This window comes from Nothoprocta perdicaria, unplaced genomic scaffold (assembly GCF_003342845.1).
Source record: "Nothoprocta perdicaria isolate Ctin4 unplaced genomic scaffold, notPer1 scaffold_41, whole genome shotgun sequence".
NCBI classification, from domain to species: domain Eukaryota; kingdom Metazoa; phylum Chordata; class Aves; order Tinamiformes; family Tinamidae; genus Nothoprocta; species Nothoprocta perdicaria.
Window position 1 is genome coordinate 4630487 of NW_020455655.1, and position 17604 is coordinate 4648090.

The window sequence follows — 17604 nt, forward strand, 5'->3', positions numbered from 1 at the left end:
GCGGTCCCTGCGCGGCGCCCGGGCTGCCTCGCGCCGCGGGGCTGCGAGCGGGACCGGGGGCTCGTCCCGGAGAGCGGGAGCCGGAGCGGGGGCTCGTCCCGGAGAGCGGCAGTGGGAGCGGGAGCCGGAGCTCGTTCCGGAGCGCGGCAGCCCCGCGCGGCGGGGCCGGGTCAGGTGCGCCCGCGGCAGCGCCGGCCCCGCGAGCCCTCCTCCGCTGCCCACCTGCTCCCTAGCACGCAACGGCCGAAACATCCGAGGCGCTGGACGCTGAATCTGTATTTTTTCGTTCCCTACTCAAGGAGTCTTCCTTAACTTACTTGACAGGTTGTTGGAGTAGCCGCTTTTCCTGTGGGATGGGACAGCTCATCCTTTAGAAAGGAGGGTTTTCCTGCGGCAGGGCAAGGGGAGTGGGAGGGAGGCGAGCAAGATGTGCGGGGATCACYGTGGCAACGAGTGGTCTGGGGCGGAAAGGTACCAAGGAAAAGTGAAGCGAGCAGCACTGTTCTGTTGGTGGTGGTTGTACATATATATTGATGGGGTTAGTGGGCCCTTTAACTGCTGGGGACTGCTAAACTGATGAGATTTTTTTTGTTGTCTTGTTGTTTTTGTTGCTGTTACTTTCTTTCCGTGTTCACTGTGTCTCTGAGCTGGCTGGACGCTGGACTTCCCAAAGCAGCGCGAATGACTGAAGTCCTGGGGCTGAACTCTCAGCGCCAAGTGGATGGGGGTGCTGAAATGACCTACAAGAACCCCCTGCTCCTTGGGCTGTGCTTTCCAGGCTCRGGGGGGATTTGCTAAGTGGGCTGGTGTTCAGGAGAGAATCTGACCTGCTGCCAGCCCCCCTCGCTGTGGGCTGCGCTCAGGGCACGCGGCCGCCTCCTGGCCCGTGCGCAGCTCCAGTGTTTGCCTTGCGCTCCTTCCAGAGGCCGGCTCCATCCCTCTGCCCAGTTCGCTTCAGTCACCGACATTCTGCTCCGTTTGGTTTGTAACGTGAACCAATCTCTCTCAGCAGAGGCCCGAGGTGTGAGGATGGCCAGCCCTAAAGCCACAGGACTCTCCTGGGAGGTCACCTGGCTTGTCATTGCTGTCAGCGCTCATCTACAGGTAAGGGCTGAACTTGCTGCTGCTGTGGCTCTGTCTCTCAGATGATCTTGCTGCATGCTTATTACTGTTTTTTACTGTCAGTGTTTGKTTTTTTTGGTTGTTTGCTTGTTTTTATAGAAAATTGCTCAAGCTTTGGGAATGAAGGGCTACAGTGAGAGGAAAAACTTGTGTTCCCTGTCACTGAAACTAGCTTCAGACTCATCCACACAGGAAACTGATATTTTCTCCTTTCCTAGTAACCTTGTACCTGACTACTATGTGGGGACCAAAGAAATCTTGCCAGATGTCTGTAATACCTGAGGTTTTCCAAGGCAGCATGGTTGCTCATTACCCAGTGAGGTTTAGCACTTGGTAAATGTTAAGGTACTGTAAGTGACAGGAATTGTGGAAATGTCTGGGTAGAAAAATCTAAAGCTTCTGAAGCAAAAACCATCTTGCAAYCCCCCAGAAAGATACTCACTGAGTTCAGAGTGTTCAGTGTATTCGGGATTCATGGAGCTCTGATCTATTGCTGGTACAAGAGCCTAATCCGTTCCAAGAAGTGAGTATTTCAAGAAATCGGGTGTGCTGACATGCAGCAGAGAGTTGTTATAGTGTGTCCTCCTCTGTACTGATGGTGCCCATGGTACAGGACATTTTGAAGATTCTGCAGTGCTAAATATGCCCAAATCAAGAAGACTTGAGAAAAGGGCAGGTAGGTTAGCTCAGGAACTCTTCGTTAAATGCATACTAGTAGTATTGATTTCTGAAGGCCTTAGTATAGCAGTTTTTGACAAATAAGTAAAATCCTGGTCATGCTGAGCAGTTGTGACTTCAGAGAGGAGCCTGTTGTGTTGGGTATAAAGTAAACATACTTCCTCAAGTGTTTTTAAGTGTAATGCAAAGGCAGAAGTAAATTCAAAAGTAATATGTAGAAACAGGGAGACAGTACTGGACTGCTCAGTAAGCTGTGATCCATTTGGGRTGCTCTTTTGTAGGTTAAAAAAAGAGGAAAGGTACACTCAGTAGCCCTGTTGTGTGCAGTGCGTGCTGTGAGTTGTTGTTGTTGGGGGGGATAACTGTTGATCAATGCTTCCTGTATCTGTATTATTATCTGAACAGATGCTTATCTGTATTGCTATCTTGGTCTTTACTAGCTGGTCTTGAAAATACTCTGGTTACCTGGTATCACTGTGACTTTCTGTGAGTAACGGGCTTGCCATGTAAATCAGAATTTAGCTCTTGTTAACTCTGTGGCAAGTGCTTCAGTGCACGACCCTGCTGGCAGGAGAGCAGGGGCTCTCCCTTTGCTTTTTGTCATTGCTGCTTACTTTTGTAGGAACAAAACATTACAGGTTTGCTGGACTTGTCCTTGTATTTTTTTTGCATGTAGGTGCTGGAGTGATTTGGTAATAAACTATAAAATGCTCAGAAAATGATATGTGAAGTTCACTTCATAGTTYTGAGTAAGATGAGAGCAGAAGTGCAGGGAAGGGAAGTGTCAATTTTGTGTTTGGGCCTTTTGGTTATGAAGAGACCAACTTTTTCTCTTTTATAACRTTTTTCTCCTGTAATTTTTCTTTCATATTTCTTTCATTTTAGAACTGGAACAAGTAATGGCATAGTTTCGTCTTCTCCACAAATGGTTTGGCATAGCTTCACTTGTCTTTTTGTAATAAAAACAACCCAAACACATTGTAGTAATCAATAGGCTATTATAGGTAGCTTCATGAGTATTTCAATCTAGGTCATTTTTTTGGTCTTGATTGTCCTTTTAAATAAAAGCTAATGTAGTTGGCGTATTTAAGTCATTAGCACTTAACCCCACTCTTGTAGGAGGCCCTTCTACTCCTAAATTTTAGGTGTTTTATCACAGTTCTAGTCACATTAAAGATATTTTATAGTATTTAACATAACATTTTTGGTATCCAATAACCATTAATTCTTTAATTGGTTGCTTGGGGCCATGCTGTATGGACCACACACAGTCTTCCTACYCTAATGTTGTACCATAGCTTCCACTTGTGTTGTTTTTGGCTATTGAAGTGCTTATGTCTGGAGCTAATCAATTAGGAACAATTGGATGCTGGGCCAGGTCACAAGTCTCTGCCATGTCACTTATGTGCAACTGATTAATTTCATCCTGCTGGAGGCAGGTATGGAACAAAATAACGACCATGTAAAAAGAATGTGGTGGAAATGCGGTATGAGTGTAACGCAAGAAAAACTTTAACATGAGAAGTTGTGAAAAAGAGGTAGCTGTTACTGAGAAGAAATGAAAGTTGCCTTTGGTTGCAGGAGCTCTCGAATTCTCGAGCAGCGTAGGGAAGGGCTCTGTGCAGGGCTCTGTGCAGGGCTTAGCGAGGCGCTGCGCTCACAGGCAGCCAGGCCTCAGCTTTGTGACAGGATCATTCTGTTGTGGGCAGATCAGTGTCTCTACTAGTAGATCACTTCCATTTGGTTGGATAATCCAGTGAGTGGCTTACCAGGAATACACTGCTGAGCTCCCTGTTCACTGAATCTCTCCTGGGATCAAGAGCAGTGCCGTGAACTTGGCTTGTTAGGAAAGAGCTTATGACTAAACCTAGGCTTCAGTCTTCTGCAGGCAGGGGGACTGTTGAGTTGCCCTGATGCAGCTGAATTGAGGGGAACTGCAGTAGCCTATAGCCAGTGTTAATTGAAGCAAACAGTGTTTGCATGCTTTGTGTATATTTGTGTACATTATCTAGCTATATCCTTGTTTTTGGATTTAAATGTTCATATTCACTTACTGTTAAATACRTTAGCAGAATTATTGTGAAGACCTAAGAGAGGCTTTATTTTTCTCATATGGTAGGAGGCAAATTGATAATGAAAGTATTTAAATGCATTTGTGCTGTTTTAAGTTCTCCTAAGTGGGTATGGCTATATACTAGTAATTGAAACTGTAGAATGCAGCCTGGTACCAGTCTCTTTAACCTCTTAAGATAGCCCTTGTGTGATAACATTCAGCTAGATAGTGTTATATTATGGAATATTTGTAAGAACATACATCTCTACATCCTTACTAATGGATTAATGGCAGCAGGAAGTGATTGTTAGCAGATTCAGACAGAATGTATCCTCAAGAATTTTATACGTGGATTCATTTTAGAGTTATTCTCTGGTATGTTATTTCCCAGTCAGCAATTCAGTGTTATTTTCCTAGGTTCCTCCTGTCCTAGCTAAGCCTTCTGAGTTGGTCCATTTTATCTTAAAAGACATGGGGTTGCTAATGTCTGAGGAAAGGCGTCATAGCAAACGTGCTGTGTCTGGATATTTTAAGAAGCACTAGCTCTGCATTGCTATGGAAAGGAAAGTTTCATGGGTCACATTCACTGAATAARCTGCTGGTTGCTTCCATGATTTATGTTGCTGCATTCCCTGCATGCATTATGTTTTTTAACTATCTGTGATATTTTGGATGTGGAAGATATACATGCTGAAAACATTATCTTACTCAAAATGATTCTGCCATAACCAATCTGCCAAAAGCTACCAACATAGTAAATGTCTTTAAGGTTAGGTCTTGCTGGTCCAAAAATCTGATGTCCATTATATGACATAGTGGACTTGGAGACCATCTTTGTGGAAAATCTTTGGAATACTGTTTTACAGTCACTGAATGTATTGCATGCTGATGTTCAGAAAACAGATTATGATCTACATGCCATACAATAGTGAGGATTCTTAAACCTTTAGTAACCTTAATAAAAAATATCAGGATGAGATTTGCAAATCCACAGTTAAATCTGAAGCAGTTTCACTTTTTTGTRGGCAGGCCGAAATTCTGGACCCATCTGGAGTTCTGCCATCAGCCTCCATGGGCTTGTGGTTTTAGTCTTTGTCTGAAGACTGAAACGCCTTTCCTGGAGAAAAATAACACTTTTGAGACTGTAGAAAGTATTCTGACTTATTCAATGTTATTGACAAGCTTGTAACTCAGTGACAGTCTTACCAGAAAAATTACGTAAGTTCCTGAGCTTACTTTGAATTTATGACTAATAATGATTGCTCAACCACTGCTCATAGGATCTGAACTGCTGTTGCCCCCAATTTGCAATCCAAAAGAGTTGAATTGCCGGAAAGCTTGTATTGAATCTCAGTCTTCTGACCCAAGTCACAAACTGTRTATGAATACTTTAAAAAATGTGTTATAATTGAAAATTTATGGGAGATACCAGGAGTCCCTTTTATATCAATGATTATTTTACCCTTTCATTGATTTCCTTTTTTGGGGGGTTAAAAAAAAATCACAATGACTGTGTGATACTCAGCTATATAACTGATTAAAATCAAGCTTGGTTCTTCAACTGAAGAAGCATGATCCAAACCAATCCATTTCCAATGAGGCAAAGGAAGTTTAGTCTCCATATCCAGCAGGATTTTGAATTCTGTGCTGCATTTTCAGACATAGGTGCTGGTGCTTACCGTGATGGTAATTTCTGACAAGTTCATGATAAAAAACCAGGCGGAGGTTCTCAAATCAGTTGTGTATAGATCTGCAGAATGCTGGCTTGAAGCTAGATGGAGACAAAAATTTTAGAGAAGCTTCAGTGTAGAAATAATTTGTTGCAACAATCAGTGATTCCTAATTTTTCTTGCGGTTGGGGAGGGTGGTTAATGAACAAATAGCTGGAGAATGAGCTTTGGTATTAGTAGGTACTTGCAAGCTTAGTCACTGATAGTTACTCACTGAGGTCTCCTTGATGCTGCTGGAGCCTTCCTATTCCTTACCAAATTCGGACATAGAGATAATCTGTGCTGAGGTGTCACTTATGTGTAGTGCATCAAATTCCACYCTGGCCAGAAAATTTATACTGATCTCAAGGCTTTTTTTTTTCCCGAACTGTATGAAAATAAAGATTTGGGCATTTAAAATAATGATTTTGGCTTCAAAAGAAAAAAAAAATGTTAAAATTGTGTCCCTTTCATTTGTTTCTACGTTTTGAAACTGTAGGTGCCTCACATTTGAGCATTTATTTGACATAATTAGCTAAGTAGCTGTTAAGATTAAAACAGAGTTCTGTGTGTTCACTTGAATCCAGGAGGCAGAGTTTAAGAAAATGTTAACTATCATATGGCTTGCAGTGAGGTAGTATAAATACTAAATGATGAAGGATTTATAATTGGGCCTCTATGTGTTATTGGTATTATCAACTAAATAAAGATCTTAACACACTGACTTAACAGTCAAGCCCAACATTTGCATAGTTGGATACTGTGCACTTAAGTGGTGTTTATTCCTGAGGAATAGGAATAATACAAACATGTATAGAACTTAGTCTTGTGGCCATATACAGCCCAGCCCAGTCTGTCTTGGACAATCCCAGTGTAATTTGTCAGATGCAGGATCTCTGTAAAACAGAGGGAGTTTGTGCGTGGTRAAAGAGTGGGTTTGTTTTGGAAGTGCAGTTTGCTATTGGGCCCAGCATTCCAGAGGGACACTGGATACAGCCTTGGCAACTCCGGAGAGACAAGCAAGTGGCGTTGTCTTTTGCTTTGGTAGCTTTTTTTCCTGGTTATGCAGATAGAGGTTGGAAAGGAGAAGCGAGCAGCTCACGGGATACAGGACAGGCTCTACTCAGTGAGACAAGACTTGGCCCTAGTCGGATTTCTGCATGTAGCTCAACATTAGATAAATTTCCTTTTAATGTGCTCATAAGGGCTAATGTGTAGTGTTGCAGTTTTGCTATACTCTCTGCACTCATTTATTTTCACTGGTAAATAATTCCTTTAGGTTTTGGTGAATRTATCTAAATAACTCTTCTTTGTATGAAAATATTTTTTCCTTGATATTGCATAAAATCTATAGACTGTCAAGTGTCCTTAAATTTAAGGGTTTTCAAAATGGCCTTAGCCCAAGTTCTGGTAACAAACACAGTTTTGCAAACTCACTTTTTGATCAGTGTCTCCTGCCCAGGAGTGATAAATTTAGTGCAGCTATAGTAGCGTTTTTCAGAAGGGTCTGTGTCACATAGAGCCTTTGTTCCGTTGAGTTTCAGTGAGATTTGAGCCATTAAGTTAAACAAAAATGCTCTTAGGTATGGCGCTAGACTGGATTTTTGAAAACAAATTACAGGCTAAATTTCCATTAATCCAGTGGGAACGAAGCAGCTAGCTGCCTTAGGCACTTCCAAAAATCTGGCTAACCATCTGTCTGCATATTTAGATTAAACATAAACTTTCACTCTTAAAGCTCTCTTGGAAAAATAAGTTTCTGATGTGTAAGTTCTAGCACTGGGGTGTGTAGATATCTGGTAATACTTGAAAAGTGCAGGTACAAGCATCACGTGTAGATAAAGGGAGGGCAAGTTTTGAAAACGTGGCCTGATATAGCCCTTCCAGCCTATTACATAAATTGTTTAGGAACAATGTTATTTCTGTTTCTAATTTTGTATTTATTAGCTTTAACATCATTATGGAGAGAAAATGAAAACAGTATTCTTAGTCTGTTTGGAGAAATGCGGTTTCCAAGAATTGTCAGTTTGTCATGCTTCTGGATCTGCTAGAAACGCAGCGAGCGCAAGTCAGCACAACTGAATAGTGAAGCAATATTAAAAATGCATTTATGATTGTAATTACTAGAACGTTGTTGTATGCTAACAGTTGTCAGTTGTGCCATGGTAGGAGGTCCCAGCTGCTTAATGAGGCTATTTTGTAGCGCAAGTGGAGCATCTGTTTATATGCAGAAACATGTATTTCTGTATGTATATAATGCTTTTCTGTCATGAGGTGCATTGCCAAAAATCTAAGCTTCTCTAGACATTATCAGATGCAGTCTCTTGTGCATGCAAACAGAAAAGAGTATAGTTTATAGTGTGAATATGTATGAAATGATCTATAGGGTCCCCCTGTTATAGTCAGTAGGGACATCAGGAAGAGTTTTAGTTGAATTCTCTGATACAGCCCATCAGGTAGGTGCCAGGTCCCTGTGCAAGCAGCAGGTGTTAGGAGCACAGCACTGTTTGCTCTTGGGCTCTCTTTGACAGTAAATGTTTCCTGGCCTGCACCTTGCAGAAGCTCTCGGAAGGCCACAGAAACTGGCTTTATTCCCAGYTGGCTGATTGAGCAATGAGCTAGCTCCCAAAACAAAAAAGCAACCTGGCATCTCTCTTCCTTTGTTGCAATTTCCTTGCTTATATTTCTGGTTACTCGAGGTTATATATTGACAGAGCAGTGCAGAAGGATGCTGCAAGCAAGATCTCCAGGGCATTTGCAATTGGTTCTTTCCAAGGGGTTTTTCTTTGTTTCCCCCACTGCTGCTGCCCCTTGCTGGCAGAACAGTGATGAGAAAGAGCGCTAAACAAGCTCAGTGCTCTCTATGGCTACATAACAAATGAAAGATGCTGATATACATTTTGATTTCCTCTCATGAGGGTCCTTATTTAGCTGATTTCAAGCTCTCATTGCTCATTTGGTTTATCAAGTTTACCTGGATTCGAGGGGAGACAGACAAGTACCTGGAAGATCCCCTAAGTGTGACTAAATAGGCAAACCAGAGCAGGCTCGGAACTGCTGTGGGTCCCGGAAGGTATTTCAGGAGAGGCTCCTACTTTCTCCCTCTGCACGTGCTCTTCTCTGGGTGTCCAGGTACAGCTACTGGTGGRCTGGACAGATCCTTGCTCTGAATCGGCTCAAATCTTCTGATGCCATTAGCTCCTTAGGGCAGCACTTGAGGACTGTTGAACTGTGAGTTAGTGTCTCTGGTAGTGGCAGACATGACTCACAATTTAAAAATGAATGTTGAAGAAATATATTCACCAAGCTCCAGATGTCTGGTGTATTCTGGGCAGAGAAGAGCTTGTTCAAACCCTACCTAGGTATTCACATCTCCTTGGTGTCTGCCTGTTTTTCTGTTTGCAACAGTTGGTTATTCATTTTTAGCTTTACAAAYGTTGTTATATTCTTCTGGCCCATCTTCCGACTTGAAAGCTTTAGAGCCTTTTTAAGGTATGCAGTAAATTTGGGTCATCCTGCATGGTTGCTGGAGGAGTTTATTTTTTCARCGCCCACCACTATTTCCTTGCTGTTGAGCAAGATAAATAGAGTAGTGACTTCTGATATTTTACTAAATAAGGCTTGGCTTAAAATCCACTTGGAACATGTGCTCAGTCCTTCTATGAGCTGCAAGTATTCCAGACACTTTGCCTGCTTGAGTGAGAATTTGCCTTCACCCTGGTTATGAAACGGTGCACCCAAATCACATTTCCCATTTCCCCTTCCTTCCTTTTTCAGTTAAACTTGAAGCACAACAGGTTGATTAAAAACTATAACAAAAACCTCCAGAATGGCACCTTAATGTATGGCTTTTTACTATGCAGCTGTTTATCTTCTGCTAAGAGGAAACTCTAGATGTGTTTTTAATGCCAGGAGCTGGGCTTAAAATGCCATTACTTTTCCAGAGGGAATAGATTTGAAAATTAGTAAGCAATTAGATCAGTAGGCAAATACATTTCACTTAATGTTGCAAGTCTCATGGGCCTTGCAAACATCCCATTAGCATCACCAGTTTTTAGCTTGCAACCTTCTAAATCTTTACCTAGTTTTAAAGAGCAGTGTTACTTTGAGAATTGTCTGCAGTTTTTTATTTATGCATTGAATTTTATTTTTTTAAATCTTGCTTGGTTTCTGCAAGGGCAACAGAGATGTGCTTGGCACACTAAAATTTTAATGAGGAAAACCTCCTTTTGTAGAAGGCCATCCTGACAATCCTTGTGGGTCTTTCTATGATCTTCAGAACGTACTTGAATTATGCCCTGAGCAAACACCAGTGATGTATCTATTTGTAATTGCTCATTTTTCTTGCTGAACTGAGACCTCAGTATGTCATCTGTCACATGTCACAAAAGTCATGATTTAAAAATGAATTTTCTTAATTTTCTTCATTATTTCCTCATTATTTCAAATGGGAATAGCAGTTCCCCATGAGTATCCTGAAGAAAAGATCTTGTCCTCTCTAATACAGGAGTGCCTCAGCCTTCCTTTTCAGATGGAAGTTCATGTTGATTCRGTGTGAGGGCTCCGGATAGAAGCTAAAACTTGACTCCTGGATTGGGATCCGGGCTGGGGAGCCCTGCAGACTTAATTAGGTTGCTGTGCCATGACTGAGACCTCAGTTTGCAGGACTGTGGCTTTCTAGGTGGACAGTGCAACGTCCTGTCCTTGAGCCAGGCTGCACCTTGCCCCAGACGTTGGGGAGTTTCTCCTGAGGAAGACCTGCCCATAGGAAGCAAACCAAAGCTGCAACTCAGTGCTCACTGGTTGGTCATTGTATTTCCTGGTGTGTGGTGTGAATCACCTCATCTCTTCTCTGTGTAACTGCTAAGGACAGATGGCATTTAAAGCTGTGTTTGCAGCTGTTAGTTTTCTTAGAAATTGGCAGTGTTTATCCCTCTGGAAAAAGATAGAGATATTCAGAAAGATAATTTGCCTGCTGGTTATAAAGCTTGCAAAATTTGAAGCAATTTCCATTTTTTTACATGTCAGTTTTTATTGTGTGTCATGGAAGAGCATTTTATCAGGTGTTCCAGACCATCCCTGTTGGCAGGAATTTCTCTGAACTACTGCAGAGGGAAACATCAAAACTAGTCCTTGGAGCATGTACACTATTTTTCAAAAGGACTACAGCAGAACATGGAAATTCACTTTTTAAAAATTGATGTGGCCTTTTGCCAGGTATACTGTATTCAGAAGACTGCTTTGAACCTTTTAAGGGTTATACTCTCCATTGCGCGGTGCAGTCCTGCTAATGAAAATAAAGAAGAAAACACAAGCACATCATAAATAAGGAAGATCTGATGGAGAGTTGATTTCTGCATGTAGTGTTTTGTCCGTGCATATGAAAATTGACATCATGGTGTTGGAATGTTGACCGTGTTTTGCATTTTGCTAGCTGCTTTTACTGGAAAGCATGTGTTTCAAAGGGAGTTTTCAATTTTTATAAGTCTTTGCCTCCATAATAGCCCAGTCTTATTTTGAATGTGCACTTCAGCTATGAATAAAATTTAACTTGTGAAGTAAGAGATTCCTCTGGCACAAACTATGAATGAATTATGCAGACATTGACTAGCACCTTGCATGTCAGGATCCAAATAGTCTAAGCTATTACTGAGCTTTGTTAGCCCTGCTCGACAGCACCTTGCTCTCAGAGGCAAGGTATTAAATCTGAGGAACTCCATGCAAGAGAAGCTGTATTAAATGCAGGGATAGCATAGCTGGCTCCACAAAGCTAACCTTTTGTGAGAAATGTTCTCAGATATGTCTCCTTAGGTCCAGAAGGACTCATGAAAGAAGAGTGGAGTTCAAGAAAGACTAGCAGCAGAGGAAACGTAGGATTAGCCCTTTGTCTGGAGAGGACTCCTTCAGATAATGTTGGCAAAATCAATTAGGTTGCTGTCGGTAATGGGCTGCAAGGGGCTGGCCTTTCTTCAGCCTTCATAATCCAACTCATTTTCCCAGTGTCTCTGGGTTACTCTGCAGAAAGTTGGCAACCCAAGTTTCCCATGTCATCAACTCCATCCAAGTCTCCTGAGTGAGGAGTTTCCTGGTAGAACATCCTTGCACCTGCTTGCTCTTCCTCCCGGCTCTTCTCCAGATCCGACCACTCTGAACCCATTTCTAAAATGACTCTACTACTGCTACTAAAGCAGTCTGCTAATTTTTTATAAACTTGATTCCTGCTGGTAATGAGGAACAAGCAAAGATAGGCCCTGTTCCCTTAACCTTCTCCTTGTGACGAAGGGCCCAAACCCTTGTGGTGTTTTCACTTCATGGGTCTTGAAGGGGAGTTAGATGACTTTTATTCTTAGGAATTAGACCTGTTCCTTCATTTTTAAATCTGAATATTGGAAAGTGGACTGTATCTAGTACTTGTTGAGGTGTATATCTGCTTGTGTTCTGCAGGAGAAAAACTAGAACAGGTTTTTAAAAGAAGCATTTAAACTTCTAAAAATGTTACTACTTCCAGAGTTACTGTGCAATATTGAAAGTCCGCATTGGGTGCTAGAGGTTTAGCCCAGCTGCCTTTGATGGCAGATGTGGCCTCTGTGCACGTGGCCCCGTGTGCGGGATGCGACGTTCTCAGGAAGGCTGGTGGGGCTGCCTCACGTACCTGCTGCTCCTGGACCTGCTGCCTRTTGCCCTGGGCTGCTCTGTGGTGACTGTAGGTAGGTGACCTCTGGTGCTGTGTCCAGGGGAGAAGGGGCATGTGATGGGCTGTTTCAGGCTTTTTAACCAGAGGCCACCAGAAAGGGGCGGTCGCAGCAGGTGCCACCCGTGGGKGTCCTGGTCCTGGCTGCGGGTCTGTCCCTGCCCTCCTTTGGGCCGGGGCTGGACTCRGAGCTCTGTGGGGTCCCTCCTGTCACTGCTGCCATGCGGGGGACTTAGGTCACCGGCCTCATGGCACTGCCACCCCTCTCCTCCTCCGAGATTATTATTACTCTTTTTAATYGAAAATGAGAAAATGATGCAATTAAACACTCCCCTCCAAATCAATTGAGAAAACTGTTTGTGCTACTATTGTTAATGTTTCATCAGAACATTTAAATGTAAACCACTAATTTTACACCCCAAATGTCCAATTACTATTGCTGTTTTAACTACCTATGACTTTTCATAGGTTATTTCTGGAGTCTGGTTTCAAGCGCAGCAAGCTTCGTGCAAGCTTTATTGTTAGGGGTGAAATTTAAACTTTAATAGGATTAAGTGTTTAATAGTATAATTTGCTGCATATGTTGCAAATACAAACTGCTATGAATAGATCTTCTGTAAAAAAATTAAAAGAAGTAAAGAGCATTTGATATGTTATATATGGACTTAAATCCAATATGTTGTTATCTTTAACTAAAGGAAATTATCAGAAGAGATTTACAGAGAAGGGTTTATTCTATTAACTTTAACTTCTTTAAACCATTTCTCAACTGAAGTTGAATTTGGTGTCTGTATTTTGGTTTTATTTAAAATGTGATGTATACAACTTCCTTTGTTCATTGAATATTAATCCAAAACCAGTGCAAGATTAGCTGTTTTCATATATATGAAAGGAGAAAGATATTAGCAGAGGTAGTGGGTGAATATTTAAGTGGGGTACACTGTTTTTCTATTTGTCCACACTCACTGCAGACTTGACATTTTGAGTGCAAARTTTCCTGTAATATTAATGAAWTTTTTTTAAATATATTTTTTATTTTTGCAAACAAGCAGAAAGATGCTCTTCCTGCCCTGTCCTTTTTCCCAGTCTTCATGAGGTGCTTGATTAATCTGCAAAATGCTTGTGATTGGTTTGGGTTCTTAYAGCTTTTGAGCAGTTTGGAACAATCTGTGTAAATGGTGGGAATTAATAGCTCTGGTGTATTTTGAGATTCAGTGACCCTATTAAATCTTCCTGTCTTAGGCCTTTTGACTTACTGCAGAATTGCGGAGATTTTATTATTGCCCCATGCTTCCTTTAAAGTGTGTAGTTGCTTCTTTGAGGATTTTATTTAAGTCATCTTGGCTTTTAAACTTCTTTTTGGCTTTATTGTTTTACAGAATACTTTGCAGTTGACCACTTCCTCTGTTATTAAAGCTGGAGTAACATTAAAAATATTAGGAAAATAGCTGTGTGTATCATCTTAATCCTAGGAAAGAAAAAGAGCACTAGCGAGCTCATTCAGCCAAATTTGGGCAGTTTTCTCCAAGAGGGCGACAAATTTCAGGCCCTGGGTGGATGTGTCGGAATCCCTTCAACCTTTTTACCAAGCACTATAAAAAGCTGGAATAGAGGCTGGAACAGAATAATTAGAGCTGGAGTCAGGCGCTCTGGTTGGCATTTTTACCTAGTATTCAGGATGAAGGAATATCTCCCTGGGYAAAAAGAGCTGGGCTCTGAAGTGGAGATGTTTTGGACTGATAAWTCCAAATATAGCCAGGCTTGCAGGGAGATATAGAGGTTATGATTCATCGTTGGGTCTTGTTGCTTGAACTGCACTCTGTTTAGGCTTGCTGTAACAACAGGTAAGATWGTGCAGAGCAGGGGGGAAGCCAGTCTTTAAAAAGTCAAGATTGCACTACAGTGAGCTTAACTGAGACAATGAGACTCGCTTACTGCTTGCAATTTGTAAAGCAATGGAGAAAGTCGAGAGAGATATAACTAGGTAGAACTGGTCCACTGGGTCATTAGCAGCTTGATGTTTCGCAGCACTCTGCAGGATCATGACATGACCTCGTAGAGATCCTAGGTTTAGTAGTTTGTGGGGTCACAGACCTCTCCAGCGTGATGTACTGGATATATAGGGCAAAAGGAATCCTGTGTAATTAAATAAAAGGGTGGATGAATTTATTTCTCCAGCCTTTGCACAGTCCATTGTTCTTGGAGGCTGGCTGTATTTTGAAAAGTCTTAGAATGCTAAAGACAAACATATGAGAACCTGGAACCAAGCTAAAGCTTTAGATACTGAGCTGTTAGCGTTGGCTTCCTAGCTCACATTAGCTTGTACTGGCAAACTAAGAGCTGACTGCGGATAAGAAAATTCAGAAGAGGTTATTGCCACAGATCCATTCAAAAGTGCTCAGGAATAGGTCAAAAATATTCCACAGGAATAGTACCGCTTTCTAAATCTTCAAAACTTAAACTGTGCTGTCAAGATTTCAGTTTAACCTTATGCAAAAATGCCAGTAGTAAGAGAAACTGTTAGATATGTAAAAGCAGGTGGTTTTGCCCAACTGGTTAGAAATCAAGTGTATATTTGGGGCTCTGCATACAGCCTTTGCCCTTTCTGGTTTGGAGAAGTGGCGGACAGAGCGTCCTGTGCCCCGCAGGAGGCACAAGGACCTCTCAAAAGCCAAGGTCAGGAGGGAAGTCAAGATTGTGAACCCTGTTAGAACTGACTGCATAGCACTGGCTTTGAAAAGCTGTTTACACATGAGCTTTGCCTCGTGAGAACACAGAGGTGTTTTCAACTTTGCTGAAGCAGCATAGGCTGAAAGAAAGAAGGGCCTTCTGAAAGATGGTTGCTTCATGAGAAACTAGCTCTAAGAAAAATGCACTAATGACTTATGCCAACAGCATTAACAAAATTCAGTCCCTCTAGCACCTTTAGGAGAGTTTTTGAGGAGTTTGGTTGCAAGGCAACTTAGAGTATTCAAATGTGTGTAACTGCAGTAGCCAGTAAGCCCAGTGAAATGCCAATAACTCTGGGTRCAGACTGAAAATCTAACTGTAGAGGGTGGCAACTTTTCAGGCTGCTAGAAAAGAGATGGAAAGGAGACAGCTTATTTTACTAGTCTTCTGTCAGGCCAGCATAAGCTGCTCTGCAATATTTTGAAGGAACAGAATTATTCAGTTAAGCTTCCTGTAGAAAGATACTATTGGAAAACAATGCGGACCTGAAGACGTCTCCATGGCTGTGTCCTGGGAGCTCTGCGTTGCAGAGACACATCTGCTCGCGCACGCCCTGGCGTTCACTGGAATGAGAATACAGCATGGGTGGCAAGGGACGTAGTTGGGCTGGTCTTTTAAGGCTCCTTTCGTGATACCTGTTTTAAATATAGTTGCTACTGAGTGTGTTTGGACTATAGGCATTTAGAAGGTGAAGAGTTGCACTTCGGCAGGTTATAGGGRAGGTCCTTTCTACCTGAAATACTGAGAAATGGCAAAACGCAGAGCATTAACATGCGTAATCCAGAACRTAACTGGAAATAATGTTTTTCTGCCATATTTTACTGCAGCTAGCCATTTAAGAGGGCTTCATATTTCTCTCTGATTCTAAAGCAGTAGACAAGGCTTGTCTTTGATTTACCCATGGTCTGCTCTGTTTTCTGCGCTTCATCCTTTTTCTGTTGCATCTTTCTGTAATCATCTGGATCATTTTAAAACTTAATGAAATTACCATGCTGATCATGGAAAATGGGAGATAAGGTGGTAGTGTTGAAATTATCCCCATTAGAGCAGTCATCCTGTTTTGAATTAGGAGGTTCTATTTTCATTTTATGTCCGACTTGCTCAGCTGTGTCTTCTAACATTTCAGCAATTCCAGATCATTCCAAGGATTTATTTCCTTCTTTCCAGCAGCAGATCCTGTGTTTATCTTTTCTCACCTCAGTTAGAGCCCCTTGCCCTCTGCTGTATCAGGCCTCCACTATTACTGTACACATCACATAGTCATTAAACTAATGACCATTAGTCTCACCCATYGCCCATGAACAGATGACTGCAATGGCTGTCAAGTGGGCTTTTAATTGTCCTTTTTTTCTTCAAACAGCTGCAGTGTTATCTAAGTAGTACTGGCTTGTTAGTAAGTGTGCACATGAAATAATGTCAGTTAATTCTAGCAGAGGAATCTTGAGCGATTGTGAGTCTTCAGACTAAAGATAGGTCCTCTTTCATGTTTGGTCTTTTCACACTTGGAGATTTCATCTTTTCAGGGGCTTCTGCTTTATGCAATTCGCTATTTATTCAATCCTGGACTTTTTCCAGTCAACCTTTGCTTCGGTAACAGTGGGCAGTATGTCTGACTCAAAAACAACACACAGTTAAAACCTTGGCCTACTTGAGATGCCCTCGCTGGCAAAGGATGAAGGAAGGCTACCTTGGAGAACCAGAAAGGATTTTAAGAGGAAGTGAGAAGCAGAATGAGTTTGGGATATTGAAACTGGCATCACTAGCCTGAGGGAGTGGGGAGTTGAGCCTGCTTCAAATGTGAGGCTGGGAAGTTAAGTAGGGAGCAGCGTGGGTGCCTGCCTGAGTGAGTGGATGGCAGCATCTGAGAGAGGGACCTGTGTCTGTGACTGTGTTTTAGCAGTAGCAGATCAGGTGCCAGATGATAAAGATAGTGGAAATCCATGGCAATAGTCTTGAAAGGCAAGAGCAGCAGCAAGAGCAAGCTGAAAGCCCCAAGAGAGCCGTGGCCWAGGGGGAGGAAAGTGGCTCTCCAGAGCGGCGCACGCTTCGTCTGCTTGATGGGGCATCAGTGATTCTCAACATCGGTAAGGCTCCAAAAGTTTAAAAGCTCTGGAGCCTTTGCAGAAATGTGTTTGGGGCTTAGAGGTTGCGTGCTGTGAACAGTTTTTTGGGGGAATTTCTCTTTAAAAATCATGCTGAAACAGGTGTGCACATATGGAGGGCGCTTGGCTGAAAGGCATTCACCTCACGTGCCTTATTAATAGCCTTAAACTAACATTCCTCCAGCAGAGCCATGACCATTTAACTGCTTCCTTATTGTGAAAATGTGGCTGGCCAAGGCAGTGCATTGGGCTGCTCAGTCTGCAAACCCTGCAAAGGGACTTATTGCAATGGAGAAGGAAGGGYGGACAAAGAACTGGGTTAATATCACTAAAATTATCAGTGAAAAGTGGTGGAAAATTAATAGTGGAAAACTCTGGTTTTCCTTCCCATGTGTTAAACACATTCATGCTGCAAATCAGAAAATTAAAATGAGTGAACATCTGGCTGAGGCTTTCTCTGTAGTCTAATTTCTTTCAGGTGAGAAAGCACTCATCTGCTAGAGGTAATAAGGAGGAAAA

General features: G+C 42.2%; 1 protein-coding gene across 2 annotated transcripts in view; it reads left to right on the forward strand.

Moving 5' to 3' along the window:
- Window positions 1-17604, forward strand: part of ADAMTSL3 (ADAMTS like 3) — a 169949-nt gene that overhangs the window by 346 nt on the left and 151999 nt on the right. For both annotated transcript variants that reach the window (XM_026045667.1, XM_026045668.1), the window contains exon 2: window positions 1010-1104. In XM_026045667.1, the coding sequence (XP_025901452.1) occupies window positions 1030-1104 (75 nt within the window). In that variant the 5' untranslated portion in view covers window positions 1010-1029. The remainder of the gene's footprint in view (window positions 1-1009; window positions 1105-17604) is intronic.